At 46.6% G+C, this 20,619-nt stretch overlaps 1 protein-coding gene across 1 annotated transcript; it reads right to left on the reverse strand.

The window, feature by feature from the left end:
* Positions 1 to 1,405: 1,405 nt before the first annotated feature.
* On the reverse strand, positions 1,406 to 19,803 carry LOC146175934 (peptidoglycan recognition protein 1-like). Its single transcript, XM_084582304.1, has 5 exons — positions 19,551 to 19,803; positions 14,345 to 14,593; positions 13,171 to 13,376; position 12,966; positions 1,406 to 1,633 (listed from the first exon to the last, which is right to left on the reverse strand). Exons 1-5 carry the CDS (start codon positions 19,630 to 19,632, stop codon positions 1,446 to 1,448), a joined length of 726 nt encoding a protein of 241 aa, XP_084438430.1. The 5' UTR covers positions 19,633 to 19,803; the 3' UTR covers positions 1,406 to 1,445.
* Positions 19,804 to 20,619: the final 816 nt, after the last annotated feature.

Below are 20,619 nucleotides of genomic sequence, written 5' to 3' on the forward strand. Positions count from 1 at the left end.
ACTGTGCTCTTCAGGTCTGTCAAAATGATCATGTCGTACGTCCTAAAGGGAAGCTGAAACAGTTCTTCGAGAATTTCACGAGATGCACGCATTAGAATACATGAAGCTTACAGATTAAGCTCAAGAAATGGTTTCGCGCTGCCATTGCATATATCTAACCGCTATTAATAGTAATCTACTATTAAAGTGATGATGATCTTTAGGTTTCTCATCACAGCAGCAAAGCTATGCGGAGTAACTTCACAATTACATCATTGACGGTGACGTTTCAGATTTCTACTGCTTTCGCCCACTTCCAGCCCGTACTAGGGATACGTTTCAAGCCATTACCACTTGCTACAAGGAGCTGAGAGCGAGCCATGCTTCCTCCGCACGTTTCGCTCAGCCGAGAACAGGCTACCACGTGGCGGCGGCTGAAAACGCGGTCGCAGCCAAGCTCCTGGACGTATGCCAAAATCTTTCTCGCCACAGTAAATCCGTACTGCCAATTGTGCGGCGAGACTACCACCATAGACCATCTAATCTGGGACTGCGCGGAGGATCCGCCTCCGGCAGGTCTAGTACTATCTTCCTCGCTGGAACAATGGGAAGATGTTCTCGCCAGTCGGGACCCGGACGTCCAGTCCCGGGCCTAGGCAAGAGCGTAAGAGGTCGCTGACAGACTTAAACTGCCGGTCACCTGGACCAGCTGAGTGCAGCCCAAGACCAAGACCATCTAAACGACTGACGAATAAAGTTTTCGCTCTCGCTTTCTCTCTCTCGCCCACTTCATTTTGTGCGTCGTCTGATGCCTCCAAACAACGCATTTGTAACCTTACCGTCGTTGGCGTTGGTTTTCTTCCTCAGTGTAAGCGTTTATGCATTCGAAATGCATCACCTCCGCAGATGACGTCATCATGGGTGCGCATCCTCCATACCGTGTGCTGCGGAGAGGCCTGAGCACCGAAACAGGGCGCAAACTTAAATGCTAGCGCAAAACGACTTGGTATGATTAACCATCAGCCTTCACAGATTCGACTACTTTAATGTAGTCTAAATATAAAGCCATTTCAGCTGCCCACTAAAGAAATTAGCCAACTAGCTCTACTGAATTTGTTGATTGACTAGTTCGACTGACTTGCCCTTGTTTACCTCTCATCGATGCGTGAACAAGAACGATTTCACTTTCAGTTAAATTCGTAAGGAAGGTCGTCACTTCCATAGAAGCCAGCGGGTCGTGTCTGCGTGGGTGTTAACCGCTGTTTATAGACCTTAAATTGTAGAGAGTGTTAGGTTGCTGCAAGACACCTTGTGATCAGCGTTGCGGAACTTCCAGGAAGTATTCTGCCATTAACTTCCGTGCCATGCATCACGATTGGACTTGCTTTCAAAGTGTTTCTTAGACTAGAGATTCATGAAGTGAAGGGAAGTAAATACTAGCTTTGTTGAATGTGAGCATGCTCATTCTAAGCAACCAGGCTTTGGCTCTTGGACATGGGCGGTCGCGTAGGAGGAGTCGTCTCGCAGATGAACTTCTGCAGTCTTCCGCCATAGTGCTTCCACCGTCGGATGTAGGCATACAGGGCGTCCCCAGGACACGTCCTGCAGTTGGCGTCCCGGTGGCCGTGCAGCGTGTACCTAGGGCTGATCTTACCTTGCGCAGACCGACACACATAATCCAACTTGTTATGGTAAGGAACTGTGAATGCTGACCTATGTGATGGCTGCCGCCAGAATGGGGCGGGGTTGCTTTTTGAAGGGACAGCTGTTTGAAAACAGGAATGCACGTAGTGACACAGACAGGACTTACCTCACGAGTATTTTTAGATCATTGTTTTTAACTGGTAAACATCGTGGTCCAAATGTAACAGTTCCATTTTTCTCTCAATAGTTGTCATATTAGAATTTCTAGCTTAGCTTCCTCCTCTTTGCGTGGGCCCTTTTCAGATGTATGCTTTGTGTGTTAATCGATATTGTACCTTTGCTTCTTCTTTTTATGATAATAATTATAATTCAAGTAATTCAAGATGATGCTTGTGGCCTTTTTTCCGCCTGCAACAATTACCCCCTGTCCATTCCTTTCTGAGGACTAATGCAGGTAAAGTTCCCTACTTTTCAGATCGAGATCTTTAGGGCTTAACATTGCAAAGCAACTCAGCTTTGTATATATGAGTCCGAAGCTAGTCAGTAGAGTCGGGGATCGCCAGATATCGGGCTGGCTGAGTCCGACCCGACAGCGTTTACGTGATCCCGTTTCTGCCGGGCCGAAATCGCCGTTGCACCAAGCGTCGAGAAGGAAACTACTCGCTGACGCTATAGACGAGGTGGAACAATGTCCAGACAAACGCTGTTGCTGTCCAAGAAGTGAAGAGGCAAGAGGGGGAGGCGCTGGCCCGATGTGGCAGCGTATATATATTACATATACTCCCTGAAAAACAGATTTGGTTAAGGAGAGTGCATGTACAGGCTTTTGAAACTGGTGCACATAGGTTCCCTGGGTTGGATAGTGTCAACCTGCTCTCTGCCGCCGGGCTGACACAGAGCTGAGCGGTCACTTGACTCGAACCTCGTATGTGTGAACCCGACAACAGATTTGTGAGACGGCTGTCACTGACTTGACTTTGGCTGATGCAAACCACAAGCATGAGGGACGCATTAGTGAAGAGCTACATACAATAGAGAGCTGTAGTATAGTGGGCTTTGGATGCTTAACGGATAGCGGGCTTGGAGGGCACGTGCGTAAAACGTCAGGGAGGAACTAGGGCTAGCATGCGCATGACAAATTTTAGAATCTGTCTTGCGGCCCTACCACACTTAAGTTCGATGCCTTGCTGCACTTCGAGTTCGTCGTTTTAAAGTCGTGGTCCATCGGTACCGACCGACTTTCACTTGTCATCATTGCTTTTCGAAGCAAGAGCATTACACAACTTCCAATCCAAAAACAGATTGCACGTGTGTTCATGAGGCCTATTTGTTAAGTAACTATACTTTCTGCAGAGCCATTAATAATCTGAAAAGAAAGAAACGGTGGCTTCATGGTCATATCCCTAGGAAAAACATGACAATTGGTATTCAGGAAATGGAAGACGCCGTATCTGCCTAATTCCGCGTGAGTAGCTGGGCTGCGCAGGGAAGGAAGGAAGGTGGCAGTGATAGAAAAGGGGGCAGAAAAGATGCCACAGTGGAGGGCTGTGGAATTATTTTGACCACTTGAGGATATTTCATGCGTACTGACATCGTACAGCAGGGTACATTTTTTCTAAATTGCGGCACCGCGGTCGAGTTCAAACCTCGTATACCGACTCATTAGCTGAGTGCTGTAACCAGCGAGACACCACGGTGGGTCCAACCTTGGGAACGACGAGCTCAGTTTCGCAGCACTAAAATAAGGACGATTTTGTTTGGTCGAAACTTCGTGACGTTGGGAACACCTATACTACAAACAACGAGTAGTGGGTATGTACAGTCGTGCCTCGTTAATATGGACACTTTGGTTCCCGATCAAAACTGTCCATAAAGTGAGTCATCCATAATAACGAGTCATGAATAAAAACAAAAAGGATTTTATTGAGAAAAGAGAATTGTAATTAACGACTGCTTTTGTACATAACGGTGTGCACTGGACTCAAAATTTCACAGAACACCGGCACATTTGAGTGCATTATCCTTGTCATTGTTGTCTTCAAAAAATTGTAGTGCAGCCTGAAGCGACTCGCTTACCATGACACCCGTGATGTTGGGCTTTGTGGTGGTCGAACTTTCGAGCACGAACTCCCCACTGGGCGATGAATCAGCGTCTGATTCTCTACTCACCGCCACTTCCAAAATGTGCTCTTCACTGAGCTAAGTAGCCGCTAAGTAGCTGCTTGAGATTCTCCTGAGGCGAGGAAACAGCTGAGCTGTCGATACTAGTCCCTCGCAGCTTGGATTGACTGAGATGGCTTTTGCCGCTTGTATTCACAGATTTCTTCGCGCCTACGTTCAGCTCTGTTCTTTTTGCGTTTAACTCCCGCCATGCCAAAAGCCAGACTCAAGTTCAGGGCTACAGGCTCCTGATGCTGTGCACTTTTTTGCTTAGTTAACCTTTTTGCCTTTCCGTTCTTCTGATTCTTTTTTTTTTTTTTTTTGCCTTGTACTGTTTCTGTAAGAAAGCGAAGGAATCAAGCTGGCAAGCTGCTATGCAGAGGGCTATCGAACATCCCATCTTCTTGGCGCCGTTTTTATGTGTTCCCATAAAACAAACACTGCAAGCTGAAGTAGAGTTTACAGCGACGGCTAGCCGACTACGAAGAGCTCAGACCTTGTCAAGGCCGCATCGTTGACTCAAAGCGGAGCCGACATACGGACCGCCTAGTGTGCAAAGTTTGGCCGTTCGACAGTGCAACAAGGACGAAAACCAGGAGCATGAGAGGGAAGCGCGTCCAGGACGGGACGCCCGGTCCGGGTTGCGTGTTCGTACGTCGCCTCTTTTGTCGCTGTACTTTGTGAGCGTGTCTTAACTCTCAACGAAAAGCGTTAACGGCTTCATGGAACACACATTGCGCTTTGGGAAAGAAAACTTCAGTTCCCACCGCCACTGTAGGCACTTGTCTTTCTTCCTGTCATTTCTTTCTTACGCTTTTACCGGCCTCTGTGTTCACGTTCAGCAGAATTTATTGCAACCACATGTTGCTGTTTTCCCGACTGCGGCGGCACTCCCGCTGCACCCAGAAGCCTCCAGGTTCCCCCTTTCGGGGTCTTTCTTACGCTGGCCCTCGGTTTGCTGTGTCACGGCCGGTCTCGAGGGAGAGCGCGTTTCTCTGCTGTGTACGCTCCTCTCCGCTCTTGCGCTCCCCTCCCCCGGCGACACGCCGGCTTTGGTTCCCCACAGGACTCGTTCAGGCATCCCGCCGTATCGGCTGTCGCGTGGGTTCGCGAGCGGCGCGCCCTTCTTTAACTTGCGTTCGGACTACTCTGTTTTTTTTTTTCAAGCACTGTCCATATTAACGAGACAAAAATACATGGGCCCAAGTGGGGCGCGTGCATTCTTCCCCTGTCCATTGTCCGGACAGCGAGTTTCCATATTAACGAGGCATAAATACATTGAAAAGGTTTCGTCCCCAGAAAAACTGTCCATAATTCGGGTCGTCCATATTAACGGGGGTCATATTAACGGGGCACGACTGTATTTACATCCGTTTCTTCATGCGCGACCGCACCGCTTCAATGCATTCCAGCGCTGCCTGTTCGAACGTAGGCCCCGCCCTTTTCATGGAAGCGGTGCAGCAAAGGGTGCTGTGCTTTCACCCCTTCTCTTTAATCTGGCAGTGACTGGTCTCCCTGTCGTTCTGAATGCCGTCGACCTCACAATTAACTCCACCTACGTGGGCGATATTAAAATATCGATCACGGCTGGCTCTGATGGGGAGCTAGAGGACGCGCTCTAGAAGGCAGGTGACGCCACGTTATGTTACGCGCAGCTTGTGGGCTTGGCATGCTCCAGTAAGAAGTCGGAAATGCTCCTGGTTCACTCACGCCCTGCTGTACCCGCCTTCTCTCAACGAACAACACACACCCCAATGAATTCCTTGTCCTGGTGCTCAGCCCGCAATCTTACGGCAATACAGATTTCAGTGTACATATTAGCAAAAAAGGAATAAACTTGCGCAAAACGTTGAGGAAGACAGACTACAGGACCAGACGTCTCTTTCTTCCTCAACTTTTTGTGCAAGTCTATCCTTTTTGGGTGATATGAACCAACTCGCGCAGAAGAAAAAACTTATTCCACGGCACAGTTGCTCCAACATCAAACCCCTGCTCATCAACATGCGCGAACATGTTCGGCGCGTGTCCAACAGACGAGGCGGATATAGAGAGGTCGACATCTTTCTTCTAAGCCATGACTTAGTTCATTCGTGCCTTAACTACCATTTCTGCACCACGATCTGACTGAGGAAGATGGAAGAGCGCATACTCAATTCAACGAATGCATAAGGCTGGCGGTGCGCACACGCACGACTGCATTCATATTTCTCGCATGTACATACAACGCGTTGGACGGAATACCCACAGAAAGCAAGCTAAACCAAGCGCCTCTTCGAGACGTTGCATGGGTGCATCTCTTCAGCGATGGGCCAAGGTCTGCCTTTAACGAAACTATTCAACTCGCCTCTGACGAGTGCGCCAGGATAAACGCACTGAATATACCGCGTAAATGATGCACCCAGAAACGCAGCAAGTCAGAAGTCAACTCCGTATGGTTTTTATTGAAAGGCCCACGAATGAGGAGACGGCTCTGAGAACGTGCTATGCGCAGACGCGTCCCCGCTGTCAAGGTACGCCGCTGAAACAACTGATGGCTATCCTGTTCCAGTCATGACTGAACTTCACGTGTGTCTCGTCCCGCACCTCCAAGATCTCGCCATAGCAAGAGCAATAGACCATGCAGCCCGACCCACGCAGACAAATAATATAAAGTGGCAATAATCTTAGCAGGCTCCAAGAAAGCGTGTAGACCCTTCAAACATGGCCGGCTCATTCGCATATCATTCACATTGGAAAGAGTGCGCTGACGCACTCGCCTGCGAATAGGAGAATCAGGCTGCCTCGGGACTATTATCGGTTCGACTCGTATTTCGGGGGATGTTTCAAGTACTTATTTCTCATGTACAGGCATAATATTTGCGTAGGCACCGTGGGGACCGAAGTATGCTCCTCCCGGCTCACCCCACACTACCGAGACAAGAAGCAGTCATATATCGACCGTTACAGAAGGCCACCTTGCCCTCTGATGATGCCTATCGCACCATCTACGCCCCTATAATATGAAGCTTTTGTACAGGCCCACTGACACTCTACCACATGGTTTGGGAATGTGCGAGTACCACCTACGGCCATTCGTAACGTTCGAGGGTCTTGTGGGAACGCTGGCTCTTCCTCCCCTCGCCTGGCATTCAGCATTTAAAGCGAAAGGTTAACTTCACTGCCAAAGCCTCAAAAGCCTAGGGAGGTGTGAAGCCGCTGGTAGGTGGTAGCTGGCAGGTAACATGGCCGAGTATGTTTCTTTTTTGTGGCGAAAGCAACACTACGCTAGTCGTCGAGCCATTTCGCATGGCACAGCGTGGGCCAAGCTGCGCATGCGCGAGGAGCCGCGTGACGTCAGAGGCAGCAGCTGGTGTGTCGGAGCTGCCGTCGCGGCCGCTTTTCGCCGCGCGCTCCGCCGGTGCCGGAGAAGTGACGTCAAAACCACAGCCGGCGCTAGCTGCGCATCTCTCAGTTTGTTGTGCGGAGAAGAGGTGTGCGCGCGGCCAGAATCGACCAAATGGAGAAGGAGAGCCCGGCCGCTGCGTAGCCTAAGCTATCCTAAGCGTAGCCATGCAGTTGTTGCTTTCGCAGCTCAACTAGGTTTAACCGGAGCTAAACCAGTGCCATTTTTTTTTTTTTTTTCACTTTCGTTGGTATACATTAAAGGCATGTATGATATGTCAGCTGCAACGCACAGGCAGCTATCAGGGGTTGAGATATGCAGCTACAAGCGGCGTGAAAAGTGCGAGAAGGCAGTGATGACGGATATGTTCCGGTATGCATACATCTAACATATACAAAGGTAAATTATCGAAGAACGAGATTGAAGAAAGGCAGACATAGTGGCGACAGCGAAAAACTGAAGAACATTGGGCAACGGCTTTTGTTTGCGATCGGATACTTCGTGCGTGAATTACCACAATTTGTCGTACCAGTGAATTATGCCAAGCTAAATCGAGTTAAACAGAGCTTTCGCTTGACAATTCCATTTAACCACGTTAGCACCCTACCATTTTTCTGATTCGCGTTATGCGCCGAATTGCAGTCGGAGCTGGGCTTTTTAACCGAAGCCCATATCCAACGGCATTATTTAAAATAAATTTGTCTTGAGAAATCAAGGTTTCCTTTCTGTTTCTGCCAAGCATGATGGATGCTCCTTTCTTCTCGCAAACAAGCCAAGTTCCTCTTTTAAAAAACCTTTCTGCATTGTGTTGCACAGTGGTTTGCGAGATTGTTTTATTTCTAGCAATCCGCCCATCTGGCAGCATCTTATATATAGCTATTCGTTGACAGTCAACTTGCTATTATCTAGAATAACTAAGCATGCAACGCTCTCCAGCATGTGGGGCTGTGACTCGCCAGAACTATAAATCCAGAACTAAGAGTTTAGTCAAAACTATGAACTGTACGTGCAGTCTTACGTTTTAGGGCGATAATATAACTCGGTTTCAATTGCCGCAAAGAATACCGACAGCAGATATTTCTCGTGAAATTGTGACCGTCTCACTATTCCCTCTTTTCCTTTTTCATTGAGAACTGTCTTTCATATATTTCAACTCTGAATATTTGTATTGCTAACAGGCTTTACTGCGCTTGCTCTCTCTATATATTTTTTTTCAATGCACCTTTAAACACCCTGATCTAATTTCCATGCATTCTTCAGCCTGGTGTCTTCTCTTCACAGGCTCAAGAGGATCATGCTAATTCTCAACCTTTCTTGCTTTCAAACTCGGTAGTTTTGAAAATCATTTAGTAGCACTAAACTTAACTATAAGGCTTTCCTGACAGCTGTAGCTCATCGATTAGGCAGCGACATCAGTGAGTGCACAATTGGTTAACTATCTGCTCCGCAAGTGCTTCAGCATGTGCAGCGCAAAATTTTGCTTGTTTCTTCGTTCTTCGTATTTAATATTCGGTCCCATGCCCCCGCTGTTATTCGTGGAAACAATGCCTCGATGATCTTCAGCGTCACAGCGGGCTTCCAAAAGCGTGCCACTTTAGCTTTTTCTATAGGCGTATTTTCAATACAGTGAATCGAAAAATAGCGACTACAATGTAGCCCAGCATGCATTGGGCAGAGAACGATTATAAATGTTCTCATTTGTTCTCGCAGAAGCTTGTATATAGACGAGAATTTGTGAAAAGGGCTGCTCATCTTATCGGGCTCCAGGACTGCTTTTTTTATTTTTTTTTTACGTGGTGCAGTTGAGAAATCGCGAGTAATTAAGGAAAGCAACGATGCGAATAAACCATATCTATCCTGCACTGCTCAGAAAAAAAAAAGAAAAGTAAAGTCAAATTTGACTGTGTAATGTTGGGAAGTAATACAGCTAAAGGGAATCTCCACGATAACTTTACATGGGGAAGAGTTTTCAGCTAAATGGACAAATCACCGTCTGCAGGAAGTAGTGTGCATATAGAGTTGCGAAGCGATGTAAATTAAGAAAAAAAAAATCCGAAGCCCTTCTGGTCGAGCATGCGCGCGATAGCGAAGGCAGTACACTCAGGGCTCAAATGCCAAAGACGTTTCCTCACTGCTCAGGATGTCGCCCTCGCCTTTAGCGTCAAAACTGATTAAGATTCGACGATGCTGACGAAAGTATAGCACCGGATAAGTGCGTTCTTTGGGCTTTAAAATTGGGTTTTACAGCATGTGTGTAATGATACGGATCGCTTATTCTACCAAAAATGATAATGATGAAAGCGGAATGAATGCAGGGAATCTTATCAAGTGCGCAGTCACCAGAGAAATGAATAATTTACTAATAGATCCGGCCATTTCAAACGTCCTATAAATGTAACGTGGGAACAACTTAGAACAGTGTGCAAAGCTCCATGGACGTTCTCTTGGTGCACGGGAATGAGTACCTCAGCTCCGTGTTCTAACAAAACAACAACGATAACAACAACAATGACAACACAAAGTTGTCTTGGCACCTTTCAAATGGCCTATAAAGAGACGATCTTTAAAAAAGCTAGAAAATCGAAGCTCTGTCTGAACTTTTCTTTTTTTTCTCTCACATAAATTCGGCAGTACGCTACAACCAATCCGAGTTCCTTTCCTTTTTTGGGGGCCTTTAAGTTGTAATTTTAATGCTACCAAACTTCGAAGAAAAAAAAAAAGTTTCTTTGCAGGCTTCTCGTATTCTTTCGTGGCGTTTGCAAGCCGTCGTATAGAAACATTTGCCTCTGACAGTAAGGCATACTGCCAATAAAAAAAAATGAGTTTGGAAAACATCTTCGTCATATTTGACTTCTAGTTTAACGCACTAATCACGCAAGTAAAAAATGATATGACCAATTTACTTACGGGCTGTAAAAATTACCATACGTGGCTTGATCGGAGTAACAGAGTTCAAATAAAAAAAATAAAGTTTCAAATTTGAATTACTTAGAGAAACACTACGGCCGCGCCAATTAATTTCATCGCATATCAAATCGGAGCCATGACGCTGTATTCCGCAGACGGACGTAGTAATCCACCTGAAATCAAGTCTGGAGAGGTAAATTCTGCTTCCTCTTTTTCTTCTTCGGATCCTGTAGATTGAGTCGATAGAGGCCGTCGTTTAAGAAATGTACGAGCGTAACATCATTGAAAGCAAAAGCTAACTTTCCCAGCCTTGAATCCCGTCGTAAAATAGCCAGACTTTCACTTTTCCACACGTTTTATCATTCCCCTCTGAGTCATTCCATTATCACCCCTGCTCACCGCTTTTCATTTCGCACCAGTCACCCGAACGCCGCCAACACACCTCGAGCATCCACGTCTGCACATCTCAAATTATTCTTCTCCCAGACTGCAAGAGATTGGAACGACCTGACAGCTGAAGCGTTTGCCCATACTAACCATGAATTTTTCAAGACATTCATCACCAAATTAATTATAAGATTTGCTAGCGATGGATGGATGGAATATAGGAGCGTCCCCTTTGAAACGAAGTGGTAGCAGTAGCTATCATGCTCATTTTTCTCCCTATATCTTAATTATTGATTTAGATTGGTTAACTAAACCATCATTCTATTTATTAAATTTTTGTTTCTACATTACTAACATTATGCTACTTCTCTGCTTTTAAGCCACCAATCTTCCAGTCGTTTTTTGCTAGTTTCCACCGCCGGTTTATTCACCCGCCCACTGGTATCTCTAAACCCTAGAGCTTCAGGAACAGTGACTGCGCCTGCATCAACTTCCGGATGGATACCATTACATTCGAGTATAATATGCCAGCCTATCTTTATTTCACAAACTTTTCCACAGTCCTATGCGCATCGCACCTTATATGCTTCCCCCCACACGCATATCTCATCGCACCAGCCATCAGCTACAAGTTGCCCGTCCACGTTCACGTACCGTCACGTTTTCAAATTCCTTTTTTTCCTCGAACAGCTGCAGACTGGAACGGCCTTCCGGACAACATTGCTCTCATCACTTGCACACCACAGTTCATCGATAGTGTCAAAACTTTCCTGTTATTGTGATTATGTATTTTTGCTCTTGCCACCCCTTATGTAACACCCCTTTTTAGGGGCCTTTAAGGTAATAAAATGAAATGAAATGAAATATGGTCAATTGTTTCACTGGAGTTACCACATACAGCAGATGCGTCATCTTCATTGTTAAATCTCTTTTTGTAGCTGCGTGTTCTAAGCCACCCTGATCTAGCTTCAAAAAGTAGAGCACTGCCTCTTGAGGTATCAAAGAAAGCTTCCTTCCTGATCTGCATTTTCCACTTTCGGTATAATTCCCCACTGTTTCTTTTCCATCAAATTTATCCAATTTTTACCTTCTGTGGGGTGATAATTACATTAGGGGTCAGCTCACCCCCAATGTAACGCCCCTGGTGGGCATTTTGAGGTACCAATAAATAAATAAGTAAATAAATTATTATTGTTTTGCTAATGCAGAATCTGCTCCTAGCATTCTGTTGTCCTCTCCAGTGTACTTTTAAATAACAAAGCAGGTGCCCTGAACTGCAAAGTTCACGAGCTCTGCTATCCTGTGCGCTACCAGAAAAATAATTACCAGACACGAGGTGATTCAAGGTTCTCTAAAGATTTCCAAAGTTTCATGCAATACCAACCCTTCAGAGAACGCTACAAGCATGAATTTACGTAAGCGATGGAATCTTAGAGGAAGGTTTGGTATGGTTGGGTTTAACCTCCCAAAAACTATTCAGGCTATGCGAGACTCCATAGTGCAGGGCTCCGTAAATTTCAATCACCTAGAGTTCTTTAAAGGGCACTGACATCGCACATCATAGGGGCGTCTAACCTTCCATCTCCATAGAAAAGCGGTAGCCGTGGCCGGAATTCGATCCCGCATCCTTGGGCACAGAAGTCAGGTGGTCTAAACACAGCACCACCGCGGCGATGCGCAGATGAAGGAAGGGGTGAATTATATGCATAACCCGAACTATATGGGCCGCATCTGGGTTGGAGTGGTTGGAGGCGACTAGACATTTTGTCCCAATCCACATATGTAGCGATCCGTTGCTTTGCTCTTCGTCCCACTCCACACACCCTGATTAAAAAAAAAAAAGAAAAAAGATTGTGCGGGATATGACGCAACTCTATAATATATCTTAAAGATGGCAACACGAGTTTCTTCTTAACTCATGAAGCAGAAGCAGCGCAGAAAAAGAGGAAGATCGAAATTTATGACCCCACGAGAGCTGCGGTGCTTTTAAAGCCCTTTCCTTTTTGTGCTCTGCTAGTGAACTTTGAAGTTTTCTCAGTACTCCAACTTTCCTCTCCGCGTAGGTTGCGTAACCTCACTTCCACACAAGCCCAGCTTTCACGGACACCTTTTAAGTGTAAGGCAACCGAGGGATATGTTTTAAGATTTGTGTAGGAACACATTGGTAGATATTGATAGAAAATGGTATAAGCTTCCGACATGCGTAGCAAAACTTTGTTTCCAGTTCTTCCTTACTACTGTCCCCGAGGACGCGGGACTGAATGCCGGCCTCGTCGGCCGCTTTTCGATGGAGGCGAAAAGCTGGGCGGACATGTGCTGTGCGATGTCAGTGCACGTTAAAGAACTCCAGGTGGTCAACATTTCTGGAGCCTTCTACTACGGTGTCTCTCATAGCCTGAGTTGCTTTGGAACGTTAAGCCCTACAAACCAAACCAACCAAACCTGAGCTATAGCAACATACAATTAAGACTGCCATAGAAAACCAGTGAAGCAAATCCACTACAACCCTGCCGAGGGAGCATCTGCGGATATACTAATTTATGTGGTGCAATTATACACCATGCAAATAAAAATTACGTACGAAGATTCAAGTCAATTTTCCAAAATTTCTCTGTAAGAATAAATGCAAGTTACTATATCTTGCACTTTCCTCTGTAATGTCCCATTCTCCGAAATAGGCTGGCCAAAATGAGCACTTTGTTTAAACGTACCAGGGCGACTCCACATTTCAGAAGCCTATAGAGGGCCCAGGCGGCTCTCGGCGTCGGCAGATGCCGCGAGAAGTCGCCTATGAAGGCCGCCGCCAAGGCGTCACTGTTGTGCGCTTTGGTGTGCGCGCCAGTGCGGTCCCAGCCTCGGGCCACGTACACTCGTCCGTCGCCCCCGATGAGGAAGCTGTAGCCGAGGTCATCCCAGCCTGGAAATAGACACACCAGATCGAATTGTGCTGCTTTTTCTACCTTCTTGTAAGAAATAGCATGGGATTAAAAGCAGAAGAAACAGTTTGATGTTAGCCAAAATTCGTTTATTTAACAACCCACATTTTTTTCTCTCTTTAACTTCTATTATGGCTTGAGGCAAAAAAATGTTATGAAAACAACACCTAGTTGTCACATCGAAACACTAGGCCATAGGAAGTCCTTAACTTGTTCAAGATACATCGCAGTTAGTCCTTGCTGGACCATACATATGCAGATGACATCCTATCGAGAGTCTAAACTCTTTCCTCCCTGTATGTGATATGGTTCAGTTTCATGCCTACAACATGCTTGGGGCATGTTAACTATGCTTTTACGTGCTGCTATAACGACGCCGTTAATTTCTGGAAAATTGCATGCCCCCATTGCGTTTTCTCCCAGCCCGCCGAAAAGAAGCAGCCACTACCCTGGCCTTTTTCATTAGACTTTCGACTTTGTTCCCAGAAATCTCAAGTGGTGCATTTTCACTGGCCAACGACAAAATACGGCAGGTATCTGATCTCATGGCTCCAAATATGTTACAAGCCATCCAATAAGATAGATGTTATTGAGCTTATTGTTCTCACATACATACATCTTGGTACAAAAAAGATGTCTTGCTCGGTGAGCTTTTAACGTCGCTTTGAGGCTTAGCGCTTATGCCTTGCGTAAAAGTAGCCAACAATTACTGTCGTCTTTCGCAGTGAGATTCCCGGGCCTTCTCGCACCTTTTAACCTTGCAGCATACGCTCTTACAGTTTCATTAGTTTATGGTATACAAGAGTATACAGTAGAGCTGGCCAGCTTATGCTCGAAATGAACTCATGCGCTGCGTTCGGAGTTACTGCACAATTTAAATTCATGGTGGCTTCTCCGCGCTGAACACGTGTGACGCATCTCGCGCAAGAATACTGTCACATTATTATACCTCTGGTGTCCATGTGGAAGTTCTGCCAGTGCCGCATTCTTTCGGAGCATGTCCAGTAGTTGAAACACTCCGGACCTTCTGTGTGATGCACGATGAACCGTGGTACCGGTTGAACTTTCAGCGGTTCCTGGTTTTTGGGTGGACGCGCGCCCCAGCCGGAGCGGGGCACGAACTGGATGCCAGAGCAGGCCAACATAACCCGTATTTTGTACCCCGGCATCCACTGGGGTCCCCAGAGGCTTGCAAGCCCTGTTTCCAGTAGAGGACACAAAATAAGTGCTCTGTGAAATTGATAACTGGGTCAGCCAATTACTGTAAAAAAGTGCGTTGAACTGTGAACGTCTAAAAGTAAGATGCAGTATACGACCCGTGATCTGCACATTCGTCGTACAAACAAAAATATACACTATTAAACCCTTGCCGCATTCTTCATGATATAAGAAATCGGCGCATATCGGTTTGCACCGTTCAGCAGGTCGCGTTCAAGGCTATTCAATGAGAAAAGTTCGGCCGCTAATTTTGAGGACTATAGGGAGCTTGAACGAAGTGATGCATGGTGGGTAACCGCCATGTTGTCGACGTTAGCAAGAGACGACGCAGCAGACGAAGCAGCGCAGCCAGCCTGCAGGGAATCAATCGAGTGCCTTGTTGTTTTCGACGGTCCACCAAGCAAACACGCGGTTACACGTGCGCTGCCCGTAAGTGCGTGCGAAATGTCGGCAGATTCCTCGGGAACGTGTATGCGTCAACTCTGAGCACGAAAGAAAGGGCACGCTATGAAGAACAGTCAAAGAAGTGCGGTGGGACCTGTTCAACCTACGCGCCGACGACTGCACTATGGGTTTGAACCTGGGCCACGCGTCGACATCACCGACATTCACGAATCTCTACTTCTAATGTCTACTTTCGTTCATGCCCAGATTGGCATCGATCTCGAGTCTCTTGATTTGCGCGAGCCATTCGAGTCGGCGTCGCTCAGAGAGCTGCTTTGCTTTCTCGCATTAGCGCAGGTATATTCTTGAAATCCCGAAGAACGCGCAGTCGTCATGTCCGATATTTAGTTTCTGCATGCATTTTGCTTTGGGTCCGGCTATTTCAGCCCACCACAGTGCAGTTCATGATCGTCCCAGCACCGTTTGGGAGCACTACGCGACGATTTAAACTCTACTGTGTTGCACACGCGGCGACTGCGTCGTTTGTTGCCAATGACGGCAACATAGTGGACTACACAGCATTTATTGCTTCGTGCAAGCTCCCTACACATCCTGGCACCTCTTCCGCGCTTAATCCAAGCTCCTTAGCTGGATGGATTTATGGATGGATTATAGATGTATGAGCGTCCTTTTTACAACAGGGTGATGGTAGCTGCACAGGGCTCGTTATCTTTCGGTTTATTTTTCAGCCACGCATAGCTGTCATAAATGATGGTCTTTACATATATGTTGTTACGTACTGAGTACTTGGCGTGGTGTTTTCTTTTTATTAAAGAGCATGGAAACGAACGTTTTCCCAAGGTGTACCAACATCCGCTTCTTCTTCCCTTGATCTTCTGCTTCTACTTCCCTTAGAAAGAGTGTCCTAAAGGCGCAGGTCACATGAAAAACCATTTTGGATTTCGGTTAGGTGCTGCTCAGTCTCGGCATACCCGCCCAGCCAGTCCTTGAACACTTGCGTGAAGAGGCGGTACGTAATACTAGTGACCGCGTGAGCGGCCAATAGTCCGCCAGTATTTCCGCCCTGCCTACACGCTTCACGATGAACTTCATCCTACCCCGTTGCCAGTCTTCGGAGATGTCAGCCTCACTGAGGATGTCCGTGAATTGACATGCCGGCAAGTTGGGTGTTTCGGGGCCGAGGTTCCTTAGCAGGGAAGCTGACACCCCGTCTATTGAGGGGGCTGTGTTGTGCGTGCGCCTGCGGCCGATGGGCCCAGTCTACCACGGCAGGGGTCACCTCCCATTTCATTTGAGTCGCATGCACGGGATCAGGTTCGGTTGAACTCCAACAGGATGGGTGATGTCGCGGCACCAAATTTACCGTCTTGAATTTGTTTAATGTGCTCGAATCTTTCCGTCGTGTCGTATAGGATTGTTATGTGCGCCGTGGCATGCTTTTTGAGATCTGACACTGGCGTCTACGTTGGAGAAATAGGGAGAAAAATAGGCAGATATAGGGAGAAAAATGAGCATGATATATCTACTGCTACCACCCCGTTCCAAAGGGGACGCTCCTAAATTCCATCCATCCATCCATCCATCCATCCATCCATCCATCCATCCATCCATCCATCCATCCATCCATCCATCCATCCATCCATCCATCCATCCATCCATCCATCCATCCATACATCCATCCATCCATCCATCCATCCATCCATCCATCCATCCATCCATCCATCCATCCATCCATCCATCCATGCATCCATCCATCCATCCACTAGGGTGACTCCATGCCTTTCGTCTCCGATAAAAACACCGCTAGCTCGGTCGTGCCCCTCAATCCAACGTGTACGACCTCAGCGCTAAATGCTTCAATAACAAGTACGGCGCGGACTTCGGACAGTTACTAAAGCAACTGATTTTTCAATCTCCTACTCTATTATCTGCGTTGAGTGAAAACTAAGGCAGAAGTGCAATGAACAATTCATTCGACCGCGCGGCCTACTGCGTGCCAAATAGCAAGCGCTGGTACATGGCCTCCGAGAACACCTCCGCGCGCGCGCGGGAGTAATGTCGGAGGCCATGGCTGGAACATGGCCTCCGAGATAACCCTCGCGCGCGTGTGTGTGGAGGTGATCTCGGAGGCCACGGCTGGGAACGTGTGCTTGCTATCCCCGGCCGAAGTGGCGCCACCGTCGGCACCCGGGACGCGCCGAGAGCGCCGGTGCAGCAGGAGGAGAGAGATGTCGCTACTTTAGTTTATTCAGGGGTTTTGTTTAAAACTGGGCTTTAGTATAACACACTATATAGGCTTTGACAGAGTTCCGCTATCCTTTTCTTTCGCCGCCAAGCAACCGTGTAGCACCGTGAAGCCAACCAACGGACACCCCGGCTGCATTGCACCATCCGTAATCGGTACGGCGTGCCGTGCTGTGTGCGAGTTGTAGCGACGTTGACTTCTTTCTATTAGGACAGCCAAAGTAATTCCTTCTCCACTGCTCTCAAGTTTGGATGTTAGGATCCCGCAAAGACGACGTATGTCTTTGCTGCACAACGTGGTTCCTTATGCGGCATCTTCGCGGGCTTTAACCTTCGCATCTCTGTAGCGCCCTCTCCATTTCACGCTGTACACTGCAACAACAAAGGTGAATTCCTACGAGTGCTGAAGATGGCGCCACCTTCATAGCAGCCAGAAATACCCTAGCCAGAATCCAGTGATTGTTCAGTATATGCGTGCCATAAACTTAGGCGAGCGTTTTCTTTGGTGTTTGATACATTTGCGAAGACTGCAACTGTTTTGTTGGACTTCAGGCGATCTTGACAGCTAATATAAAACGGGAGACAACATCCACTGTCATTAAGGAAATGATAAATAATTTTTGTGTTTATAAATGGGAACTAAGATTGTGATTAGAGAGATAATTATTTCGAAAGTGGATAAAAAGAAACCAACATGCTACTGGTGGGATCCCAACACATGACCTCCTATTTTCGCGTCCGGTGAGCTACAGAGACGGCCGTTCAGTCATATACTTTCTTTTGTATTTCCCCCTCTATAGTGGCGTGCAGTGATACTGCGAAAGTCATGTGGAACAGGACGTAAAGGGGAGGGTGGGACATTGATACCCTTGTGATGCTAATCAGCAAACGACTGCTCCGAAAAATGAGCGGCTTCGTTATAAGAAACATGTGAAGGGAGGAAACAGCCAGCGATGCCAAAAAGCTCAAAAAATATAAAGTTATATTTTTGCTGTTCAGATGTGAAATAACAACCTAATCGTGGAGATAATAGATAACTTTCTCGTCCAGCGCTCTGCCGACTGAGCTATGGCGCTAACATGACATGTAAAGTAAGCTGTTTGCCCCGCAGATATCATTAGGCGGGCCTTTGAGGTCACTGGCTACTTTATACGCGGATATCACGTTTTTTTCTCTCTCATAGCCTTTTAGCAAAAAAGATGTAAAAGAAACTACGCAACTATACCGAGAATACCACATGCCATTTATTCTTCGTCCACGCGCAGAGGAAGCTCCGCCGCTCAGGGTGGTGATAGCGTTTGCATAGCTATCTTATAGTGCCGGGGTTCTGATACCTTTTTGCCTCAGGGTACCTAAACAGCCGTCTGTACTTGTCAACGAACACTCCCGCTTCCCCACCACGCTGTCATAATCAGGGCACGTTAATTGTGCATAGACTTGCCCTGATTTTTCTTTCGTTTAGTTCACTGTTGAAGCATTTTTCATTTTCTTGTTTTTGGCAGTCAGTTTTTAATTATTTGTCCATTTCTCCCTCAATCTCCAAAAACAAGAATGCCCGAAATTACAGTCAGAAAACCAGCATTACTGGACCTTACTCGTTTTGGCGAACCTGAAGCGCAAAAAAGACGGACATAAGAGGGATACAGAACACAGGTTTGTCCCGTGTCTCTCTCACGCCCCTGTCTTTTTCAACTCCACTAACTAGCCCAAGAAACAACCTTGCAGATTACTGGACCGACTGCAGGCTGCACACAGAATCACGTGGCGACTCACCCGGCTTCCATCATAGCTGATAGCTACGGCCCTATAGAGCGCGACAGCCTTTTAATTCAGCCTTTAAGCACCGTTGACTTTCATTTAATTTTCTTCTAACCTCGCAAAGCTAAGCTGACGCAAAGGTTGAGGTAACAAATCGAACAGAAGACTTTGCCTTCGTTCATCGTCGTCAAACCATCAAATTCCATGACAAGACAGTCGACAAGAACAAAGTTAAAACGCATACATACTTTAGTGAGATACACTTGAGGTAAGAAATAATTCGATAGTCTATCAAGATACACAGAAATTTCCTATGCGTACTGAAAGAGAGTCATCTAAAGGCTGAAATTTCGAATAAATAAAGCTGTAAGAAGGCTACCCAGGGGGTCTATATATAGGGTCTATATATTTGCAACAGAAATTGACATTTTGCGGTCTGTACTGTGCAGAAGACATCAATTTTCTCCCGTTTTCATAATTTAACCCTACAGACCTGACAAAAAAGGGTAATTAATCAGTGTCCCTCTCACCTGGTGTCACATTCTGAAGGATGATACCGGAGAGGAGAAACGCAGACAAAAGTATTCGAGCCATGTCAGGTTCTCTCGTCATCCTGGCCACATCCCTCGAGCATTAGGCTTCCTGGCCTTCGCTATCACATCGCCGAATGCTCTCGGGCTTGGGTTCGCACATTGTCCACACCGTGAGCAGCTTGCCGGTAAATGATGTATCGCCTCCTCCAGATGCGTTACAGGTACGCAAGAACAATGCGTTTGCCTAGTACTGAAGGCTAAACTCCAGCTGGAGGCGAAATTTATCTGCTCTCGCTCTCACCGCCTCATCTCCCCACTAAATCTCACGTATTTTTTTAGCCATATAAAGCTGCCGTTAAAGGTTGCTTTAAAAACATAATTTTGTTTCCCACCATGTCGGAACCAACACGCTGTCTCGCTTGTTCGGGCTGCTTCGCTTGCTTGGTGTACAATTGCGACAGTCTTCAAGCTTGGCCTGCGTTCGAACGTTGCTAGACCCTTTTGATGTTAGCGTTCTCATTGTGTCACCTCTTCACGAGCGACCGATTTTTGCTCAAGGCTGCCATTCCGCCCTCTTTCTTTCCCTTCATTTTCTATTTTACGCGTGGTGTGTCGCTCGCATAGCGAGTGGCGGTGCGAAACGAACGACCTTGGACAAGAGAGCGACATCGAGTGACAGAGAGGAAATGCGAACCGTCGTTTTTCAGCGCCTAAAGTTGCTTTCTTGCTTTTATTGCACATAAATATGACATATTTTGGAAACCGTGGCTGTTCCCTTTAATTAGGAGCAGCAGTTTGAAAGAATTTAACCGCACGAGCAAAAATAACTGTTCAGCAGTCTGAAAGGGTTTTTTTCATGGTGATTATTACAGAGTTCAACCATGAGGTTATATGAGTACTTAACGGTAGCCAATGTGGTAGTAGTAAGTAGTAGTAGTAGTAGTAAGTAGTAGTAAGTAGTAGTAATAGTAAGTAGTAGTAATAGTAAGTAATAGTAAGTAATAGTAAGTAGTAGTAAGTAGTAGTAGTAGTAAGTAGTAGTAGTAGTAGTAGTAGTAGTAGTAGT

Source organism: Amblyomma maculatum, chromosome 10, assembly GCF_055883805.1.
Source record: "Amblyomma maculatum isolate TAMU_Amacu chromosome 10, ASM5588380v1, whole genome shotgun sequence".
Taxonomy (NCBI): Eukaryota; Metazoa; Arthropoda; class Arachnida; order Ixodida; family Ixodidae; genus Amblyomma; species Amblyomma maculatum.